Source organism: Aotus nancymaae, unplaced genomic scaffold, assembly GCF_030222135.1.
Source record: "Aotus nancymaae isolate 86718 unplaced genomic scaffold, 86718_ANA_hifiasm-v0.15.2.pri h1tg000111l, whole genome shotgun sequence".
Classification (NCBI taxonomy): domain Eukaryota; kingdom Metazoa; phylum Chordata; class Mammalia; order Primates; family Aotidae; genus Aotus; species Aotus nancymaae.
The window spans coordinates 720,130-743,297 of record NW_026988526.1 but is presented as its reverse complement, the minus strand read 5'-3'; the positions used below and the strand labels follow the sequence as shown (position 1 = coordinate 743,297).

Below are 23,168 nucleotides of genomic sequence, written 5' to 3'. Positions count from 1 at the left end.
CGGGGCCTGCACACCCCGCGCCCCACAACTCACGCGGCTCCGCCCGCCGCCCGTAGTCGGCCGGTGACCGCGCGCCCCTCAGGCCCAGGACGGGAGGAGTGAACGACCCGGGGACCTCCACCCCCCGCCGCCCCAGGGTAAGTGAGGACGGGCCGTTCACCCGAGGGGGTGGCTTCGCGGGCACCGGGGAGCCACGGAGGTCTGGGGGGGAGCGCAGGCCCGTTAAGCGGCAACTTCGTTTGTGACTGACTGTGTAAACATCTCCTAGTCACTCCAACTTTGCAGGACCCGTTCGCTGTCTCAGCACGTCAGTGAGGCCCTTACTGTGTTTCGTCTATGCAGATTATTCAGAGATTTACATGTTCACAATTTACTTATTTTTTTTTAATAGAGATGTAGATTATTCAGAGATTTACTTGTTCAGAATTTATTTATTTTTTTAAATAGACACAGGGTTTCACCATGTCGGCCAGGCTGGTCTCGAACTCCTGACCTCAGGTGATCCACCTGTCTCGGCCTCCCAAAGTGCTGGGAAGACAGGCGTGAGCCACTGCGCCCGGCCCAGAATTTATTAAAAAAAAAAAAAAAAAAATTTTTTTCTTTTTTTCTTCTTTTTTGAGACGGAGTTTCGCTCCTGTTACCCAGGCTGGAGTGCAATGGCGCTATCTCGGCTCACCGCAACCTCCGCCTCCTGGGTTCAGGCAATTCTCCTGCCTCAGCCTCCTGAGTAGCTGGGATTACAGGCACGCGCCACCATGCCCAGCTGATTTTTGTATTTTTAGTAGAGACGGGGTTTCACCATGTTGACCAGCATGGTCTCGATCTCTTGACCTCGTGATCCACCCGCCTCAGCCTCCCAAAGTGCTGGGATTACAGGCGTGAGCCACCGCGCCCGGCCAAAAAAAAAAATTTTTTTTTAACACAAGAAGTACACACAAAGCCTTGCTGTGTTGCCCAGGCTACTGTGGAACTCCTGGGCCCAAGAGGTCCTCTTGCCTCGGCCTCCCGAAGTGCCAGGATTACAGGTGTGAGCTACCACACCCATCTAATGTTTCAAAATTTTTTCTGGACATAGGGTCTTGCTCTGCTGCCAAAGCTCGTCTGAACTTGGTCGGCTGAAGCAATCCTCCTGCCTGGCTCTTCAAAGTGGTGGGATTACAGACGTGAGCCACCACGTCTAGCCGATGTTTTAAATTTTTCATAGAGTTGGCGTCTCACCTTTTTGCCCAGGCTGGTCTCGAACCCGTGGCCTCCAGCAATCCTCCAGCCTAGGCCTCCCAAACTGCTGGGATTACAGACAGGAGCCACTTGGCCCATATTCTCAACTGACACCAGCAACCTGTAAGCAATTATTTGTGAATTGGTATCAAGGGAATGATAATTCTATATTAGGTTAAATGAGACTTTCTTTCAAAAGTAACAGTTTTCCAAAACGGAGCGGTCAGAGGGTAGTGTGGTGGAGCTGTACATTGTAGCGAGTGCCTTCAATGTCCTGCCTAAGAAGACAGCTGTTATTTCAGCTTGTGCTGATAGAAGGTTTCATGGCAAGTCAGGAGGCCTCTGGGAGACTCAGGGTTAGCCAGGTGGAAGAGCATACCTTGTTGTGAAATGACTTTTGACTTGTGCTATGTACGCACAGAGCGAACCCCCTGGGGTTCCAGGGCCACACTTTGAGAAGTGTGCCTGTAATGGATTGATTGATTAATTGATTGATTGTTTTTTTTTTTTTTGAGACAGAGTCTCTCTGTCACCCAGGCTAGAATGCAGTGACGCGATCTCGGCTCACTGCAACCTCTGCCTCCTGGGTTGTAGTGATTCTCATGCCTCAGCCTCCCGAGTAGCTGGGACTAAAAGCGCATGCCACCGCGGCAGGCTGATTTTTGTATTTGTAGTAGAGCCGGGATTTCACCATATTGGCCAGACTGATCTCGAATGCCTGACCTCAAGTGATGCGCCCGCCTTGGCCTCCCTAAAGTGCTGGCAGGGGATGTTTTTAAATGAGGCTCACTCTCTCCCGCCTCTGTAGCTAGAGAAAAAGAGCTTTAAGTTTTCTGCGAGCTAAGCTTTTGTTTTTCTGCCAGACTGGCCTTCAGTAACCCAGTTAGCATAATTAGAACTGCAGAGAAGGAGTGTAAAGGAATTGTACTCAGGCCTGGGGAGGTTGGGAGAGCGCGTCTGTTTGAAGGAAGTAATCATTTGCAAGTGAAGGGTTTACAGCGGGGGAACAATTTTGCGGATTATGTTTATCTGGGCGGTTTTGCTTACAGAAAGGTCCCTTTAAACGTCCTTCGCGGCCTGTGTGTGCCCTGGCGAAGAGGCAGCATTACACTGAGAGTCCTGGCCCCTGCGGCAGCCCACCGAAGTGCTGGCCTGTGAAAAGCTTGCTCTTTGTGCACGGGAAAGGAGGGCTGCAGGCTTCTTTTTTTCCCTCTCGGTTTACTGATTAAACAGTTGTTAAAGCTGCTGGTGAGTGAGGTCACGTGTCTGCCAGGGGACTCTGTACCCTGGGAGTGTCGGAACAGAATGGCCTTCTCTAAAGATTAACTTTCGTAGCTTGCCCTGATCCTGTCGCTTCCTGTGTATGGATTAAAAATAATTTTCGATACTGGTGGAGGAATGGCCTTCTCCTCTGTCTGCGGGTGGCTGGCTTGCTAAACGGCATTTTCCATTTGCTTCTGACTGGTAGGCTTCGCTGCTGACCAGGAAACGAACTTTGTCCAGGGCATTTGAGCTAAAGCTGTTTGAATATTCAGGAGGGCCAATTTCCCCACCGCAGACTGGAAGCCGTGGCAGTTTTTTCGTAGAATTTCCAAATGGAGTGGGATCTTAGCTATCTTATGACTTACACTGTTTGAGAAGGAAGAAATTGCCGGTGGAATCCACTCCTGAATGGTGTTTTCTTACAGCCCTCGTGGAAAAACCAGATAATTACCAATTAATCATTGATATTGGTCATGCCTTTACAAAGGGGGTTGAGAAGCAAATCCAGAATTCCTCTAAGAGGGTCTGTCTCTGTGTTTCTAAGACTATCCACGTGGCCCATTCAGTAACGTGTATCTCTCTGTTGTTGGGATTTTAAAATAGGTGATTTAATCAGTGTATTTAATATCCTAATATGGCATCAACACTTGTACGTCGACATGGCCTGAAACCCGTTGAAAATGCTCGCATTGAGTAAAGCACGTCTCTCCCCACCAGTGTTAATCACAGGGTGAACTGTTTAGGAGTTACATTTTCTCTGCCGCATCAATGCGTTTTGAAAAGCAGAGAAAATTGTTGATGCCTGTTGTGAAGTCCAGTTCCAGCACTCCACAGAATTTTTATTAAAAATCCTAGTGTGGGCCACAGAATATTCCTTCAGGTTCTGGGATGGAAGACGTAAATGCTGTGCCACGGGAGTGAGTATTTACAGAAACTATGCCAACTGGCCCACTTCTAAAGCTTTTTATAGAAGTCCTAGTTTTCAGACTTTTTTTTTTTTAACCTATAAAGGGAAAGTTAATTCTTGTTGGTTTTATGAATAGTGAACAGTGGCTACTAGAGATGAGGTAGAAGTAAAAACAGTTTTCCAACTTCTTTTTTTTTTTTTGACATGGAGTTTCACTCTTGTTGCCCAGGCTGGAGTGCAATGGCGTGATCTCGGCTCACCGCAACCTCCGCCTCCCGGGTTCAAGCGATTTTCCTGCTTCAGCCTCCCGAGTAGCTGGGATTACAGGCATGCACCACCACACTGGCTCATTTTATATTTTTAGTAGAGATGGGCTTTTACCATGTTAGCCAGGCTGGTCTCGAACTCTTGACCTTAGGTGATCTGGTCGCCTCAGCCTCCCAAACTGCTGGGATGACAGGCGTGAGCCACCTCACCTGGCCTCCAATATCTTGATTATAGAATCCTTTTCAAAAAAATGAGACAGCAGACAGTTTTTGTGGGTTATAACAGTCAGTAAGTCATCCTGTGAAGACATTAAAAAAGAAATTTAAAACATATTTAATACTTTATTTAAAAGTAATGGTAACAGGCCAATTACCTGTTACTACCAAAAAATGTATGTATATATTTATTTTTTATATATTTTATTTTTATAAAATATATATTTTTAGAACAATTTATATTTTTATATATAAAATATGAATAAGTTATCTTTATATAATTTAGAGGTAAATTAAAACAATTTGTATTTTTCTGTGAGTATATATACATGTGTACATTTATGGGGTATGGTGTGATGCTTTGCTGTATGTTTGCATTGTGGAAAATTAAATCAAGCTAACATCCATCACCTGCTATTTTTCTTTTGTGGGAACATTTAAAATCTCTTTCAGTCATTTTATGTTTTTTGTTTCCATCGGTTATTGGGGAACAACAGGCCATGTTTGGTTACATGAGTGAGTTTTTCGGTGATTCCTGAGAGTTTGGTGCGCCCGTCACCCGAGCAGTAAACACTGCACACAAGACATTGAAAATCTCTTTGAGCTATTTTGACACGTGATATGCTATTAAGCACAGCCGCCATGCTGTGCAGCGGGTCACTAAAACTTACTTCTCCTGTCTAACAGGACCTTGCTACCTTTTGACTGCATAGTGTATGTTTTTTAAATAAAAAATGACTGTAATTTCCAAAATAACAAAAACTTAGGGAGAAGCGTGGCGGAGCTGTAGGGCTTTGTCGGCCTCATGCACGAAGGGCCAGGAGGCGGCTGGCTCCTTCACGCTGGTCCCCTGTGACGTGGCGTTCTGGTGGGAGTCAGGTGAGGCACGTCCGCTGGCCTCTCTCATGGATGTGCAGTTGGGAAGGTGAAATCGCTGGCCCCCCGAGAGCGTTTTGGGCAGCGACCCTGGGGATGCTGGACTGTCCTTGAAGAATGAGGCGGTGAGAGGCTGGTTTGCAGCAATACCTTTCTTCATAGCCCCACGTGCACGGAAGCTCTGCGAGGGAGGAAGGGGAAAGGAGGGAGCGTCCTCACAGCCTCGCTTGTTACCTGGGTTCAGGTGGAGCCCACCTGCTGTGTGGACGGTTCTTTCCCTGGGAGTGCCGTGGATTCCAGCTGCAGCAGGGCAGGAGACGGTGTGGGAAGGAGCATCCCGTACCTCCATCCCGGAGTCACTCCGGTAGGGATTCGGGAATCTCTGCTCTCAGTACAAAACTTCACGCCAAATAATCGCAGTGATCATCATCATCATGTTAAAATGCAGACCTTTCTTCCAGTTCCTGGGACCTTTTAACCTAAATAACAACAATACTAATATCAGTAACAGAATATAAACCTTTGTTCATGGCACTGCAGCCTCCTTCGGCCCCGTAATAATAATAACGATAGAACATAAACCTTTCCCCAGGTCCTCGGGGACCACTTTCAGCCAAATAACAACAATAATATTAATAATAACAGGATGTAAACCCTTGTTCCCGGCCGGGCACAGTGGCTGGTGCCTGTCATCCCAGCCCTTTGGGAGGCTGAGGTGGGCAGATCACCTGAAGTCGGGAGTCCGAGACCAGCCTGGCCAACATGGCAAAACCCTGTGTCTACTCAAAATACCAAAATAAGCGGGGCATGGTGGCATGTGCCTGTAATCCCAGCTACTCGGGAGGCTGAGGCAGGAGGATCGCTTGAGCCCGGGAGGTGGAGGTTGCAGTGAGCCAAGATCATGCCACTGCACTCCAGCCTAGGTAACAAAGCGAGACTCTGTCTCAAAAAAACAAAACATTTCTTCACAATCCTGGGACCTGTTTCAGACCAATAATACTGACAGTGATAATCATTATAATGATAATACAGTATAACCTGTTCTTCTAGGCACTGGGACCTGTTTCAGCCAAATAATAATGATGACAACAATAATAATAGAACATAAACCTTTGACTCAAGTACCAGAACCTTTTTCAGAGAAATAATAATAAAATATAACCCTTTGTTCCTTTAAAAAGGATGCTGTTGGCCTGGCACAGTGGCTTACGCCTGTAATCCCAGCTCTTTGGGAGGCTGAGGCGAGCGGATCACCTGAGGTCAGGAGTCGGAGACCATCCTGGCCAACACGGTGAAATCCCATCTCTCCTAAAAATACAGAAAATCAGCCTGGCATGCTGGCACACCTGTAGTCCCAGCTACTCAGGAGGCTGACGCAGCCGGATCACTTGAACCCAGGAGGTAGAGGCTGCAGTGAGCCGAGATCGCACCACTGCACTCCAGCCTGGTCACAGAGCAAGACTCCATCTCAAAAAAAAAGTAATAATAATAGAATAAAAACCTTCACTCCAGGTTCCAGAACCTTTCAGTCTAATAATAATAGAATGTAAATTTTTCTTCCAGGTGTTGGGACCTCTTCCAGACTAACAATAATAATAATAATAATAATAATATAAACCTTTCTTATGGGTCCTGGGACCTCTCAGTCACAAAATAATAGGATATAAGCTTTTGTTCCAGGAACGGGGACCTCTTTGTAACAATAATAATTACAATATAAACCTTTGTTGCTGGTCCTGGGACCCCTTCCAGCCTAGTAGTAATAATAATAATACTGGAAGATAAATCTTTCAGGTTTCAGAACCTATTTCAGCCACATAATAATAATAATAGAGGTTGGGCACTGTGGCTCATGCCTGTAACCCCAGCACTTTAAGAGGCTGAGGTGGTGGGTGGACTACCTGAGGTCGGAGTTCGAGACCAGCCTGGCCAACATGGTGAAGCCATGTGTCTACTAAAAATACAAAAATTAGCCAGGCGTGGTGGCGGGCACCTGTAACCCCAGCAACTCGGGAGGCTGAGGCAGGAGAATCTCTTGAACCCGGGAGGTGGAGGTTGCAGTGAGCAGAGATCACACCGCTGCACTTCAGCCTGGGTGACAGAGCGAGACTCCGTCTCAAAAAAATAAAAAATAAAAATAATAGAATGTAAACTTTCGTTTAACATCGTGTGACCTCTTTCAGCCTCGTCGCACAAATAATACTAATGGAGTGTCAAGCTTTTTCTCCCAAGTAGCAAAACCTGCTTCAGCCACTCAATAATAAGATGATGGTGATGGTGATGTTGGAGGCTGTGGTACGGCTCTGGCCTGTCAGTCAGGTTGGAGTGACAAGGGATCGTTTCCAAGCGACACCGAGGCCTCTCGAGAGCTTTTCCATCTCCCTTGACTGTGGTCTAGGGGCTCCAGCCTGAGTCGGCCGCAGAAGACGCAGCTTGGGGGCTCCACATTTTCTGGAAGTCCCGGTTGTGACATTCGTTCTGCTGGCTTGCTACCTCAGAACACGCCAGGGTGCTGGCATTGGTCAGAGGAACCCCATCGTCGCAGCCCGCTCCTGGGAAGCGGTGCTGCTGGGCTGTGACGATGCCCAGCTCACCCGGCACTTGCTGCTTTCTTCCTAGAAAGCACAGGGCAGGCCGCGAGTGCACTTGAAGATGGGGAGCTGTTCTAACACCTCCAGTCATCATTTGGGGCAGAATCCACCTTCATAACATACTAGACGCTCCCCTCGTCTCCCAGCTGCTGGGGGCTCCGGCATCCCTGGGCTTGTGGCCACATCACTTCATAACACCTTGCTGTAAAAAAGTACCAGAAACCAGAAGGCTTCAAACCGGAGTTTCACGGCTGCGCTCCCTCAGGAGGGTCGTGGGGAGGATGCTTCCTGCCTCTCCCAGCTCCTGGGGGCTCCAGCATCCCTGGGCTGTGTCCGCCTCCTCTGTGTGTCTGAGTCTTAAGACCCCCCGTCTCTCCTTCTCAGGATGTGTTCAGTTCCTTCTAGAGGGTCTAGAGGAGGGTCCCTCCTACCTCTCCCAGCTCCCGGGGGCTCCAGCATCCCTGGGCTTGTGGACGCGTCACTCCACTCTCTGCCTGGCCGCCTTCTCTGTGTGTCTGAGTCTTAAGACTCCCTGTCTGTCCTTCTCAGGATGTGGACAGGTGTTTCTGGGGGCTAGTCTTGGGTCCACTGTAATTGTGTTCAGTTCCCTCTGAAGGGTCTAGAGGAGGGTCCCTCCTGCCTCTCCCAGCTCCTGGGGGCTCCAGCATCCCCGGGCTTGTGGGTGCATCACTGTAGTCTCTGTCTCCACGTGGCCTTGTCCTCTGTGTCTGTGTCCTCTTCTGCCTCTTAGGACACCTGTCCCTGTATTTAGGGCTCACCCGAACCCCAGATGATCTCATGTCCAGATCCGTAACTAATTAGAGCCACAACATTTCTTACAACCAAGTAACATCTCATTCCGGGTCCTGGGCTTTAGGCTGTGGACAGATCTTTCTCTGGCCGCTGTTCAGTCCACCATGATTTTATCCAGTTCCCTCTGGAGGCTCTGGGGGAGGATCCTTCCCGCTTCTCGCAGTTCCTGCGGGCTCCAACATCCCCTGGCTTGTGGCCACAGCACTCCAGTCTCTGCCTCCACGTGCCCTTCTCCTCTGTGTCTGCGTCTCCTCTTCTGTTTCCTATTAAGCACACTGGTCACTGCATTTAGGACCACCCTAATTAAGCATAGTCTCATGTTAAGATCCTTGCCTTAATTATTAATACATCTGCAAAGACCCTTTTCACAAACAAAATCCCGTTCACAAGCGCCGGGTGGATACAGATTCTCTTTGGCGGCGGAGGACGTTCTTCAACCCGCTGCGGTCACTACTGACATGTGCCTCCTTGTACTGGCTACATCCTGACACTGACAGTGCCTTGCTGGAGGGTTTCGCTGTTTACCCTCCTGAGCGCTGTATTGGAGACTTGCAGGTACACTCACATCTTTTCACAAAGCCCAGCTGCCATTTTGGGCAACCCAGTCACACAGGTGGCCCCTGAGTGCCAGCCGGAAGGGCCTGGGTATGTGAGCATTCTCCGTCCACAGGAACCCTGGGGGCTGGCTTCTGGGCCACCTAAGCCAGTTTCTGCACACAATGGGCATGGTGAGGGGTTCCAGGGATTGAGAAATCCATGCTCCTTCAGACTATGCTTACAGATTGAGGAGGACCCCCTGCTAAAAACAAAGCCTGCCATGTTCCACACGGCTTCATTTTAAAACGTACAGTTTGGAAGAATGAGATGCCTCTGAGCCATAGGAAAGCCAGCTTCATCCAGATGGAGGTCCTGTGTGGCCCCTTTAATGCAGTTAATGAAGCTCAGGTGGTGTTGCACAGAGATTCTTGCTGTGATGGTTGGCCGTGGGGGGTCTGCCTGGCTGCTGTGGACTCTCCTATGTAGGCAGCATCCCTGAAAAAGATGTATGCAGCTTACCAGGTGCGGTGGCTCATGCCTGTATTCCCAGCACTTTGGGAGGCTGAGGCGGGCGGATCACCTGAGGTCTGGAGTTTGAGACCAGCCTGACCAACATGGAGAAACCCCGTCTCTACTAAAAATACAAAATTAACCGGGCATGGTGGTGTCTGCCTGTAATCCCAGCTACTCGGGAGGCTGAGGCAGGACAATCGCTTGAACCTGGGGGGTGGAGGTGCAGTGAGCCGAGATCGTGTCACTGCACTGCAGCCTGGGCAATGAGAGCGAAACTCCATCTAAAAAAAAAAAAAACCAGTAAGATCTATGCAGCTTCACCATGGCGCGGGTGCTTGGCGAAGCTCTTAGAACTGGAACAATAAGCCCCTGCCATGAAAAACGCACGGCCAGGCTGGCTGCAGTGGCTCACTCCTGTAATCCCAGCACTTTGGGAGACTGAGGTGGGTGGATCACCTGAAGTCGGGAGTTCGAGACCAGCCTGGCCAACATGGTGAAACCTCATCTCTACTAAAAATACAAAAACCCATCTCTACTGAAACTACAAAAACCCCGTCTCTACTAAAACTACAAAAATTAGCTGGGCATGATGGCGCATGCCTGTAGTTCCAGCTACTCGGGAGGTTGAGGCAGGAGAATTGCTTGAACCTGGGAGTCAGAGGTTGCAGTGAGCCAAGATTGCACAATTGCACTCCGGCCTCTGTGACGGAGCAAGACTCCGTCTTAAAAAAAAAAAAAAAAAAAAAAAAGTCACTGCCATGTACACCCCCGCAAAAAACACCATGCTCACTGGGAAGCCCGTATTGTCCACACGTGCAGAGTGGCTGCATCAGACTGATGTGGAAGAAAGAGCGTGCTCCTCCACCGCTTTGCAAAAGTGACCCGCCAGGTGCTGAGACGCTGAGTGTATGATAAATTAGATTGTTTGCTGGGAGCACTGGCAAGGAAAACTGAGCCAGGCCCCCCGAGGCAGAAATCTGCTCAGGGGAAAACTCCTGAAATAGTACACAGCACGTGCCTATCACACACCCTTTACGCTAGTTCTTTTTTTTTTTTAAAGATGGGGTTTCACCATGATGGCCAGGCTGGTCTTGAACTCCTGACCTTAGGTGATCCACCCACCTCAGCCTCCCAAAGTGCTAGGATTACAGGCGTGACGCACCGCGCCTGGCTACACTAGTTCTTAAGCGCGGGATGTGTGACCCTGCCCCCGTGGCTCCCTTCTGGAGGATGCTTTCTGGCTTGTCTGATCAGCGGTGAGCGGTTACCAGCTGCCTACCTGGGTTATCTTGGTTCTGTGAGAAGACACAGGACAACCTGTTCTGGGAGAATAAACACGTGCTCGAGACCCTCAGCCCGGAATGCTGTCGGCCCCTGTTGGCCCCCTGGATAGTCTCACTTTGCTGTTCTGTCTGGGTGTCTGCTTCTTAATGCCACATCACCGCCGGGGTGGGCATGGCGAGGGCTGAGCTGGGCTTGGTAGCAGCGAGGAAGGTCCACCTGTCGGTCCCAGTGCCTTTTGCTTGAAAGCGGAGCTGCCCCGGCGCCCCGGCTGCCACCCCGGCAGGGCTCCCGCGCGTGGCTGGGTGCCTTCTTACACTGTGTTTGTCTTGGCCCGTTCCCGGCAGGTCCCCACGAATGAGCGGCAGTCCGGGCGGCAGGCTGCGGCGGGCGGAGAAGCCATGGAGAATAATAAAGGGCTGGAGAGCTCGCAGGCGGACCTGAAGCTGGTGGCGCACCCGCGCGCCAAGAGCAAGGTGTGGAAGTACTTCGGCTTCGACACCGACGCGGAGGGATGCATCCTGCAGTGGAAGAAGATCTACTGCCGCATCTGCATGGCCCAGATCGCCTACTCCGGGAACACCTCCAACCTGTCCTACCACCTGGAGAAGAACCACCCCGAGGAATTCTGCGAGTTCGTCAAGAGCAACACGGAGCAGATGCGCGAGGCCTTCGCCACCGCCTTCTCCAAGCTCAAGCCCGAGGCGTCCCAGCCGCCCGGGCCCGACGCGCTGGCCACCAAGGGTGCCCACGGCCAGGACAGCAAGAAGCAGCAGGAGCTGACGGCCGCCGTGCTGGGCCTCATCTGCGAGGGGCTGTACCCGGCCTCCATCGTGGACGAGCCCACCTTCAAGGTGCTGCTCAAGACGGCCGACCCCCGCTACGAGCTCCCCAGCCGCAAGTACATCTCCAGCAAGGCCATCCCTGAGAAGTACGGCGCCGTCCGCGAGGCGGTGCTCAAGGAGCTGGCCGAGGCCACCTGGTGCGGCATCTCCACGGACATGTGGAGGAGCGACAACCAGAACCGCACCTACGTGACGCTGGGCGCGCACTTCCTTGGCGCGGGCCCCGCCGGCTGCCTCTCCGTGGGCTCGCGCTGCCTTAAGACGTTCGAGGTGCCCGAGGAGAACACGGCGGAGACCATCACGCGCGTGCTCTACGAGGCCTTCATCGAGTGGGGCATCGGCGACAAGGTGTTCGGCGCCACCACTGACTACGGCAAGGACATCGTGAAGGCCTGCTCGCTGCTGGACGTGGCGGTGCACATGCCCTGCCTGGGCCAGGCCTTCCACGCCGCCATCCAGCAGGCCTTCCGGCTCCCGAAGCTGGGCGCGCTGCTGGCGCGCTGCCGGAGGCTGGTTGAGTACTTCCAGCAGTCGGCCGTGGCCATGTACATGCTGTACCAGAAGCAGAAGCAGCAGAACGCGCCGCCCTGCATGCTGCTCAGCAACCGCGTGTCCTGGTGGGGCAGCACGCTGGCCATGCTGCAGCGCCTCAGGGAGCAGCAGTTCGCCATCGCGGGCGTGCTGGTGGAGGACACCAACAGCCACCACCTCATGCTGGAGGCGGGCGAGTGGGCCACCATCGACGCGCTGGTGCAGCTGCTGCAGCCCTTCAAGCAGGTGGCGGAGATGCTGTCGGCCTCCCGGTACCCGACCATCAGCATGGTCAAGCCGCTGCTGCACATGCTCCTCAACACCACGCTCAACGTCAAGGACACGGACGCCAAGGAGCTCAGCATGGCCAAGGAGGTCATCGCCAAGGAGCTCTCCAAGACCTACCAGGAGGCCCCCGAGATCGACATGTTCCTCAACGTGGCCACCTTCCTGGACCCACGCTACAAGCGGCTGCCCTTCCTCTCCGCCTTCGAGCGGCAGCAGGTGGAGAACCGCGTGCTGGAGGAGGCCAAGGGCCTGCTGGACAAGCTCAAGGATGGCGGCGGCGGGGGCGGCTACCGCCCGGCGGAGGACAAGGTCCTCCCGGCCGCGGCCCCCGAGGAGCCGCCCGTGAAGAAGCTCATGCGTGCGTCCACGCCGCCGCCCACCAGCGTCATCAACAGCATGCTGGCGGAGATCTTCTGCCAGGCGGGCGGCGTGGAGGACCAGGAGGAGTGGCACGCGCAGGTGCTGGAGGAGCTCAGCAACTTCAAGTCGCAGAAGGTGCTGGGCCTCAACGAGGACCCTCTCAAGTGGTGGTCCGACCGCCTGGCCCTGTTCCCCCTGCTGCCCAAGGTGCTGCAGAAGTACTGGTGTGTGGCGGCCACGCGCGTGGCGCCCGAGCGTCTCTTTGGCTCCGCCGCCAACGTGGTCAGCGCCAAGAGGAACCGGCTGGCCCCCGCGCACGTGGACGAGCAGGTGTTTCTGTACGAGAACTCCCGTGGCGGGGCGGAGGCGGAGCCTGAGGACCAGGACGAGGGGGAGTGGGGCCTGGACCAGGAGCAGGTGTTCCCCCTGGGGGACGGCGTCAGCAGCGGCTTCTTTGGCATCAGGGACAGCAACTTTCTGTAGCGACGACCCCTCTTGTGCTACAGGTCAGCCCCGCAGGAGCCCGCTGGATGCTTTGCTGTACATACCCACCCGGATGGCTCGGTTTTGAACCTCAGAGACCATCCACCCTCTTTGATGCCTAGATGGGAAGGCAGAAAAAGGAAAGAGATGCCAGAAGTGAGAGAGGGCCGGGCTCAGTGGCTCACGCCTGTAATCCCAGCGCTTTGGGAGGCCAAAGCGGGCGGATCACCTGAGGTCAGCAGTTCGAGACCAGAGAATCGCTTGAACCCGGGAGGCGGAGGTTGTGGTGAGCCGAGATCGCTCCACTACACTCCAGCCTGGGCGACAAGAGCAAGACTCTGTCTCAAAAAGGAAAAAGCACGCGAGAGGCAGCTTTGCAGTGGTCTGCTTTCCTCACCTGTTCCCAGGGCCCTCCCGACTTCTGCTTGGGAATTGCCAGCGCTACTACTGGCTTGCCACGGAGCCTGGAGGAGGGGTTCCTTCACAGACACTCAAGGCATCGTACACCATTTCCCTTTCAGCTCCTCCCTGCGAGGGTTTCTGAGAAATGCGGGAACATCCTGGGAGGCGTGGAAGGAGCCTTTCAGCACCATCATCCGAAGGGACTTCTGCGAGCTCCTCCGAATCAGTGCATTCATGTTTACATCCTCACGGAAGCCGGGGCCTCTCCGGTCTGAGAAACGGGGAGGAGACCTTTTAGCCAAAATGCCCTTCTTGAAAAGAGAGACCTTTTTTTTTTAACGTTCGGTTAAACACATCACAGATGATCACAAGAATGCAGTCAATTATCAGAAAGCAAACAAACAGAGAAAAAAAAAATAAGAGGTGTGGAACACCTTGTGTGTTGCTCGGGTCGCTGGCAGACACTCTGTTCCTTCTCTCTGCCAAAATTCACCTTGTGGAGTTGGCCCCTGAAAACTGGTCTGGGGTGGTGGCTCACGCTGAGGTCAGGAGTTTGAGACCAGCCTGGCCAATGCCGTGAAACCCCGTCTCTACTAAAAAATACAAAAATTAGCCGGGCGTGGTGGCGGGTGTCTGTCATCCCAGCTACTCGGGAAGCTGAGGCCGGAGAATCGCTTGAACCTGGGAGGCGGAGGCTGCATTGAGCCGAGATTGCGCCACTGCACTCCAGCCTGGGTGACAAGAGTGAAACTGTGTGGCCGATGGGTCCTGAGGTTGTATCTTCTGTGTCTCAGCCCTAAGAGTCCAGTTCCCCCGTGCAGCCAGCTTTTCCACACAGACAGGGGTGTTTCTGATCTTATTCCCGGAGAGGACTGTTGAATTTTCTCTTTTAAAACTCGCTGCCATCGGGGAAAAGGATTTTGAAATATTGCCACCGCAGTTTCTCTGTGGCTGGACTATTCTAAGTGGCTTTCACTTATTCAGGGAAACACAGACATTTGCCAAGACTGACAACTACTTTTTAACCAGGGGGCAGGGTGGTGGGGGACACTTCCACGGAGTGACCGGCCCGTTACACCACGAAGCTTCGTGTGTCGCTTGGATTCCACGGGCTGTGGGTTCTCTGCCTCTGTGACGACAAGCTGGGTCTGGGCAGGTCGGGGTGCAGGAGGGATGACCCCAGTCAACTCCAGCCCGTGTTCTGCTGAGACCCCAAGAGCCCTGGGCCTCAGACGATGAAGCAGGAAGTCCCTGTGTGTTCCCGTCTGGCGGCTTCTCAGGGCCGCGGCATTTTATCCTGACGTCCTGGGCGGGTGTGTCTGCAGAAAGTTGTGTTTGGGGGAAACGCACGTAACCCGGCTTGCTTGTTATGGGAAGCGGTTCCCCTGCGAACCTGCCGCCCTCTGCTCCGGGTATTCTCAGCAGAAGGGCACTGGAGGCTCACAGTGGGGCCGGCTTTGGGGTTGGCTTCTGCTGTGCCCCGAAGCTGGACACACCGCCCCTGTGGCGGTAGGGCTCTATTCTGTAGCATCAGCAACCTTCCCTTCACGTTTTCCAGATCATTCGCTTCTCATCACTCACGGGAGGATGCGCGCTGTTCCGGCCCTGTCTTCATTTTCGTTTTTAAGCCATTGTTCCCTCCTGAACGGTCGCCTCTTATTTAACGCTTATAACTTGGACCGTTCAATACACCAGAGAAATAAATCTGCTCCCAATCTACCCGTCTGCCACGCATCCGTCTGCACTGCAGTGGCCCTGACGCCCCGACCCTGGGAGACAAGGGAGGTTTTAATTTGCTTTATCTTTTATTTTGTTGTCTTCGTTCAAAGCAGTTTTTTCCAGGGCCCCTACAGTCAGTCCTGAGGTCCCTGTTCTCGTCTGTAAATCCTCCAGTTGCGACGTGCTTTCGGGTTGTTTTCGCATCAGAATATCTGAGTGAATAAAGCTGGTTCCTGTTGAAACCGTTCTTTGGGAGCGGAGATTTTTGTGGGTTCCTTCACTTAGTGGGTGGTTTTATAAACGGAGGCCCCGCTTTCCCTCTCCCCTCCAGACTGTTTATCTCCCCAGTCTTCCTGCCTCCCTCATCGCCTCTCATCCTCTCTCCCTTCCCTCCTCCTCCCCTCCAACCCTCCCTTCTTCAGCAAACCAATCGTTCCCTCCCTTCTCTCCTCCCCTCCCTCCCTTCTCTCCTTCCCTCCCTCCCTTCCCACCTCTCCCTTCCTCCCCTCTCACTCCCTCCCTTCTTTCCTTCCCTCCCTTCTCTCCCTCCTCCTTTCCTTCCCTGAGTTGTCTCTCTCCCTCCCTGCCTTCCTTCCTTCCCTCCCTTCCCTCCATTCCTTCCCTTCTCCCTTTTTCTCCTTCTCTCCCTTCCTTTGCTTCCTCCTTTCCTTCCCTTCCTTCCCTCCCTCCCCCTCTCTCCCTCCCTTTGTTCCCTCCTTTCCTTCCCACCCTTCTCTCCTTCCTTCCTTCCCTTCTTTCCCTCCCTCCCCTTCTCCCTCCTTCCCTTCCCTCAGTTCTCCCTCCCTCCCCTCCTTTCACTCCCTTCCTTTTTTCTTCCTTCTTCCCTCCTTTCCCTTCCCTTCCCTTCATCTCTCCTTCCTTTCATCCTTCTTCCTCTCTCCTTTCTTCATCTCTCCTTCCTTCTCTTCATTTCTTGCCCCTCCATCCTTCCCTCCCTGCCTGCCTCTATCCCTCTCCCTCCCTCCTTTTGCCCCTGCCTCCCTCCCTCCTTCCATCCCTCCCTCCTTCCTTCCCTCTCTCCAGCTTGTGCTCCCTCCTAAGAAAACACTGGACCCCGAGAAACCCAGGCAGGCAGGATGCCCGTGTCCGCGCAGACCTTCTCTTCCTGCTGCTGGCTGACTGCCCATCCTTGGGCATCATTAAAATGCCCAGCTTCTTTTTCTTGCACGTTTTGGGCCGAAACGGGTTCATCTTCAGTCCTCATAACAGAGCGTTTGCATCGCCGTGCTGATTTAAGTGGGACGTGCTGACACGTTTCTCCCATGAGGAAGAGTCCCGGCGGCTGAGGATTTCTTGCAGGGACAGTTCCTTAAAGACTGAGTTCTCTGCTGCGGCCCGGGCCAGGCTCCTTCCTCGCAGGGCCGGCTTGTTTCGGTCTGGTTCTGTTTTCACACTTGGAGCCGGCTGTGCAGCCCTAACTGTGAGCTGGATTTTTTTTTTTCGTCTTTGCAGAATTGACTGTTTCAAATGCTTTCCCCAGCAGGCCTCTGAAGGGCGAGGAAAACACCAGCGTGGGGTAGAGTGAGAAGGGTCTCACATGTTTTAGCACAGGACCGGCTGGTGGGGAGGAGCCTGCCGGGCGTGTTGGTGGCACCGACATCTCGGGGGTGAAGTACCGAGACCAGCCTGGCAAACAAGACCCCCACCCAGGCGGCGCTGACGGCAGTGACAGGCAGACAGCCAGACGGAACAGCAAAGGGAACGACCGGGGCGGGGCCCACGGCCTTCCCAGCTGAGAGCGCCAGGGGCTGAGGGCCTCGAGCAGGCTCTGACCCACTCCTTCATCCTCTGAGCAGCTGATCATTATTACCAAACGGGTGTTCGGTGTTTTCTCATCACACAAAAGTGGAGCAGGTAGGCAGCTGTGGCCAGTCAGCACTGATCACACACAAACTATCCTCCACCAGGGACCACGGGGGCAGGGCCACGCGTCCCGAGCTTAAAGAACTGTTTTAACCGGTGTGTGATGTTTCCACATCGTCCGGCCGCTTTACAGTGCCACAGGTTCTTTTCTACTTGGGGGGCGGGCGGCTGGGTTCTCCTTGCCATCCTCCTTCCCAGCAAACAATGTATTTAGCGGTCACAGCCTCAGCATTTCTCCACAGTGAAGTGCATTTGCGATGAGCCCACGGGAGGCCCACAGCGCGGTCGGCCCCGTCTTTCTCCGACCTTCCTTCTTGCACGGCGTCCGAGTCTCAGAAGCGCTGGGAGTTCAGCCCTGGGCTGGGTGCATTCCCAACCTCACAGCGCATCAAGTCTGACCCCCCACCAGGGGTGCTGGAACAGACAGGGAGATCTCAGAGGCAGGTGCTGGGCAAGCGTGTCTGGGTGGCGGGCAGGGAATGGGCTTGGGTCCTGTGGGTCCCTGAGCCATCTGGCTCTTCTCCCCCTTGCCTGACGCACCCATCCTCACATCCCCATGGTTGCAATTCACATCCAACCTGAGTGAGGGCTATGGAGGGGCTGTGTGGGATGGGGGTAGCCTGCTGCTCAGAGGCAGACAGACTGTAGTCCCTGGCATAGAAAAATAAATTGGCCCCGGCTGATTTTTTGTATTTTTAGTAGAGAAATTAGGGGCTCTAATTTTGTAAAAATACAAAAAATTAGCCGGGCGTGGCAGCACCTGCCTGTAATCCCAGCTACTCTGAAGGCTGAGGCAGGAGAATGGCTTGAACCTGGGAGGCGGAGGTTGCCGTGAGCCCAGATCACGCCATTGCACTCCAGCTTGGGTGACACAGCAAGACTCGGTCTAAATGATAATAAATTAGTGTATGTCCTGTCCCAGTGAGTCGTCCTCCGTCAGGTGGGACTCAAAGTAGACTTTTGTCAGATAAACTCCCCGCGTCTCTGCCTGGGGAACAGAGAATGCAGGCTCTCCCTGGGCCGGCCGCAGACGAGAACAGCAGGTTTGCCTAACCTCTCTCATATTTTCGCAAACTGCATGGCTTCCTTTCTCGGTGGCTTCCAGGACGCTTTAAGGTTTCGGGGCTTTGAGGCGGGTTCCGTCCTAGCTGCGGCTGCCTGGGGTTTTCTGTTGCAGTCAGACGCGGGGAGTTCCCCGATGGTGCCGGTAAGGGACCGGAGAGGAAATGTTTTTGGATCTCTGGACGATGTAGTCTGGGTCTCAACAGCTTAGCTCTGCTGCTGTGTCTAAAACCATCCATCGTCAGGCGCGGCGGCTCACGCCTGTAATCTCAGAGCTTTCGGAGGCTGAGGCAGGAGGATCACCTGAGGTCAGGAGTTCCAGACCAGCCTGGCCAATGTAGTGAAACCCTGTTTCTACTAAAAAATACAAAAAGTAGCCGGGCATGGTGGCAGGCACCCGTAATCCCAGGCACTAGTAAGGCTGAGGCGGACGTTGCAGTGAGCTGAGATTGCACCACTGCACTCCAGCCTGGGTGACAGAGCAAGACTCTGTCTCAAAAAACACCAAAAGAGCTGGGCGCGGTGGCTCACTCTTGTAATCCTAGCACTTTGGGTCCTCGAGGCTGGCAGATCACAAGGTCAAGAGATCGAGACCATCCTGGCCAACATGGGGAAATTCCATCTCTACTAAAAACACAAAAATTAGCCAGGCGTAGTGGCGGGTGCCTGTAATCCCAGCTACTGGGGAGGCTGAGGCAGGAGAATCGCTGGAACCCGGGAAGCAGAGGTTACAGTGAGCTGAGATCGTGCCATTGTACTCCAGCCTGGGTGACAGAGCGAGACTCTGTCTCAAAATAAATAAATAAAAATTGAAGCCGTAAAACATGCTTAGATGGTGTATTCCAATCCTACTTCATGGACACTGAATTTTATATACATGTCGTGTCAATATTCTTGCTCTGTTGACTTTTTTTTCCGTACGTATAGAAAATGTACAAAAAAAATTCCTGAACATGAACAGTGTTCTTGGCAAGCTCTTCCAAAAATAAGAGCTGGAGTTTGCTGAAACTGCTGTACTTTTTTTTTTTTTTCCTTTTCTCTTGAGGCTGTAATTGGAATCCACTTGTTCATCCTGATTCGAGAAGCAGTTGAGCTGTAACACTGGGGACTCTGTGCTGCTTTAGGTGACACGCGTGAGGTTTCTGTCACTGTCATCCAGTCAACTGTGTTAACATCATCACAGATGAGCAGAGGGGCATTTGCGTCTTCTCAGAATTGGTTATTAGAACAGCAGCGTCACCAGGTGCTGTGTCTCTCACGCCTGTCATCCCAGCACTTTGGGAGGCCAAGGCGGGTGGATTTCATGAGCCCGGGAGTCTGAGGCCAGCCTGGGTAACGTGGCCAAACCCCACCCCTACTAAAAATACAGTAGCCAGGCAGTGCAGCGTGTCCTGTAGTCATACTTACTCACAGGCTGAGGTGGGAGGATCACTTAAGCCTGGGAGTTGGAGGCTGCAGTGAGCCATGATTGCAGCACCGCACTCCAGCCTGGGCAACAGAGCAGGAGTTGCTGTCTCTAAAATAATAATAATAAAAATTAGCCAAACACGGTGGCATGTGTGTGGTCACAGCTACCTGGGAGGCTGAGGTGGGAGGATCACTGGAGGCCGGGAAGTCCAGGCTGCAGTGAGCTGAGATTGCACCATTTTGGTCCAGCCTGGGCAAACGAGTGAGACCCTGTCTGGAGATGAATCAGTCAATCGATCAATAAGTTCATGATTCGGCAAAGTGATGCTTCTTGCGCTAGGCTTTCAGTTGGGTTCTCTGAGGAGATTTCAGTTGGGTTCTTGTGCGTTCCTACCCTGGGGTGAGGTCACTGGACTCCTGTTTTATCTGCATCTGCCTTGAGAGGCAGGAACTCGGAGAATGTACCAAACGGCCAGTTACTGCAGGATTTCTAGAATTTCCATCGCTTCCAAAACCGGACCCACAAGCTGAGAATGATGCTTAGGCTTTAAAAGTTGTTGGTTTCTTCATTACATGTCCTGTTTCTTGGGGGGAAAATCAGAAGAATGATAAAAAGTTTCATGATACAAAAATGATTTGAGGCCGGGCGCAGAGGCTCACACCTGTAATCCCAGCACTCTGGGAGGCTGGGGAGGGAGGATCACTTGAGCCTAAGAGTTTGAGATCAGCCTGGGCAACAGCGAGATCCTGTGCCTACAAAAGAAAAATGAAAAAATAGACCGGCTGTGGTGGCTCCCGCTTGTAATCCCAGCACTGTGGGAAGCTAAGTCAGTAGCATGACTTCAGCTCAGCGGTTTGAGAGCAGCCTGGTCAACACAGTGAGCCCCTGTCTCTAGTCATGATTAAAAAAAAAATTAGCTGGACGTGGTGGTGTGTGTTTGTAGTCCCAGCTACACAGGAGGCTGAGGTGGGAGGATCAATCACTTGAGCCTGGGAATTGAAGGCTGCGGTGAAACGCTTAAAAAAGCAAAAAGCCAGACATGGTGGCACACGTGTGTGGTCACAGCTGCGTGCGAGGCTGAGGCTGAAGGATTGCTTGAGGCCACAGAGGTGGAGGCTGCAGTGAGCTACGATCACTGCACTCCAGGCTGGGCAACAGCTTGGACAAGACCCTGTCTCAACCAAAATACATTTAAAAAGATAGGACTTTTCTTTATATTTTTTAGTTTACTTTAAGTTCTGGGGCACATGTGCAGAACGTGCAGGTTTGTTACACAGGTGTACACGTGCCATAATGGTTTGCTGCATCCGTCCCCCCGTCATCTACATTAGATATGTCTCCTAATGCTCTCCTTCCCCAATCCCCCACCTCCTGCTATCCCTCCCCTAGCCCCCCACCTGCTGACAGATGCCAGTGTGTGGAAATTTCTATATGAAAATCGCTGTCCCCTGGAACGTCCCATTTCTTCCCAGCTGGGCTGTTTGTGGAGTTCCGAGGGGAGGCGTCTCAGCGCAGCTCACGTGCCCTCAGGAGGACGTGCCCTGCCATAGTGTCTGTTAGGGGACATCCTGCTCTCAGCAGCCCCCCTGAGCAGGCCTGGGCCTCCGAGTCATAACTGGGAATACTCACCGCATAGTGACGGGACCTCGTGTGCTCATTGGAAACGCATCCCTTCTGGTCCAGGATGCAGTGTCCATGCATCTTTTTTTGTTTTCTGCTTTTTTGAGACATTTCACTCTTGTTGCCCAGGCTGCAGTGCAATGACATGATCTTGGCTCACTGCAACGTCCGCCTCCCGGGTTCAAGCGCTTCTCCTGCCTCAGCCTCCCAAGTATCTGGGATTACAGGCGCCTGCCACCATGCCTGGCTAATTTTTGTATTTTTAGTAGAGACGGGGTTTCATCATATTGATCAGGCTGGTCTTGAACTCCTGACCTCAGGTGATGCACCTGCCTTGGCCTCTCCAAGTGCTGGGATTACAGGCGTGAGGCAGCGCGCTGGCCAGTGTGGATACGTCTTGAGCACGTGGCTGGAATTCCTTTCCTTGGGAACTTGCAGCCCCTTGCGTCCTGGTCATATAAACTGTGTTAAGAAGAGACACTGCTAAATATGCCCTAGCAACTCGGGCGTATGTTGCTTTCTGCCCGGAAATGTGACTCATTTTTATAGAAAATTTATTTTTTAGCAAAATGCAATGTGATGTTTTGATGCAAATACACATTGTACAGTGATTAAATCAAGCTAATTACCATATAACAAGCTAATTAACACTAATTAACATATTAACAATCAAGCTAATTATCATATTACCAAAACCCTAACTCTAACTGATATCACCTCACTTTTTGTTGTGGTGAGACTATGTAAAATCTTTTAGTCATTTTGAAAGATGCGACGTATTAACTATAGTCACTGTGTGGTGTGATACAACTCTGAATGTATTTCTTTTATCTAGCTGACAAAATTTAAATTTAATGAAACTTTATTTTTTTGAGAATGTCTCACCCCATCACCCTGGCTGGAGTGCAGCGTCACGTTCATAGCTTACGGGAGACTCCAAGTCCCGGCTCAGGTGATCCTCCCGCCTCGGCCTCCCAGGTAGCTACGACTACAGGTGTGCATCACCATACCCGATTAATTTTAACATTTTTTGTAGAGATGGGGGTCTTGCTCTGTTGTCCAGGCTGGTCTTGATTTCCTTGGCTTAAGGGATCCTCCTGCCTCAGCGTCCCAAGCAGCTGGGATACAGGTCCACGCTTCCACACCCAGCTAATTTTTTGAATGTTTTTTAAGAGATGGGGTTTCATTATATTGCCCAGGCTGCTCTCAGACTCCAGGCCTCCACTGATCCTCCTTCCTCAGCCTTCCATAGCATTCTGATCACAGGCACGAGCCACTGCTCCTGGCCTCCAGCTGAAATTTCGTGTTCTTTGACAAACACTCTGGCGTTCTTACCTGGCAACCACCATTCTACTCTCTGCTCTTATGCATTCAGCCTTTTTAGATTCTACGTGTGAGATGATGCGGTATTTGGGTATTTGTCTCTCCATGCCTGGTTCATTTCACTTCACATTGTGTGTTCCAGTCTCATCCGTGTTGCTGCACATGGCAGGACTTCCGTTTTCATGGCTGCATACTATTCCATGGTGTCTGTGTCACATTTTCTTGATGTACTCATCTGTTCATGGACACGTGGCTTGATTCCAATCTTGGAAACTGAGAGTAGTGCTGCAGTGCACGGGGGGTGCAGGTGTCCCATTGATGGACTGGCTTCCTTTGGGTACACACCCAGCGGTGGGATGACCCGTGGCCACATTCTAAGGCAACATCTTCAGTGCCTACATGGTGGCGGTCCCTTGGCTGCATTCCTAGGGAATGTCATCAGTGTATACACAGGGGTGGTCCCTTGGCCACATGCTTAGGGAACATCTTTAGTGCGGTCCCTTGGCCAGGTTCTTAAGGAACGTCTTCAGTGTGTACACAGTGGCAGTTTCTTGGCCATATGCTTAGGGAATGTCTTCAGTGTGTACATGGTAGCAGTCCCTTAGCTACATTATTAGGGAATACCTTCAGTGTGTACATGGTGGCGTTCCCTTGGCTGCATTCTTAGGGAACGTCTTCAGTGTGTACACGGTGGTGGTCCCTAGGCAACATCCTTAGAGAACGTCTTCAGTGTCTACATGATGGCAGTCCCTTAGCTACATT

The 23,168-nt window shown here is 52.3% G+C and overlaps 2 protein-coding genes across 2 annotated transcripts in view; both read left to right on the top strand.

The window, feature by feature from the left end:
• The window catches only part of DHRSX (dehydrogenase/reductase X-linked), a 219,145-nt gene that overhangs the window by 479 nt on the left and 195,498 nt on the right, over window positions 1–23,168 (top strand). The gene's annotated exons all lie outside the window — the stretch shown is intronic.
• On the top strand, window positions 114–15,357 carry ZBED1 (zinc finger BED-type containing 1). Its single transcript, XM_064370949.1, has 2 exons — window positions 114–137; window positions 10,829–15,357. Exon 2 carries the CDS (start codon window positions 10,883–10,885, stop codon window positions 12,986–12,988), a length of 2,106 nt encoding a protein of 701 aa, XP_064227019.1. The 5' UTR covers window positions 114–137; window positions 10,829–10,882; the 3' UTR covers window positions 12,989–15,357.

Excerpts from the sequence above, each read along its gene's own strand:
- ZBED1 (XM_064370949.1), top strand. The coding sequence starts at position 10,883 with ATGGAGAATAATAAAGGGCTGGAGAGCTCGCAGGCGGACCTGAAGCTG.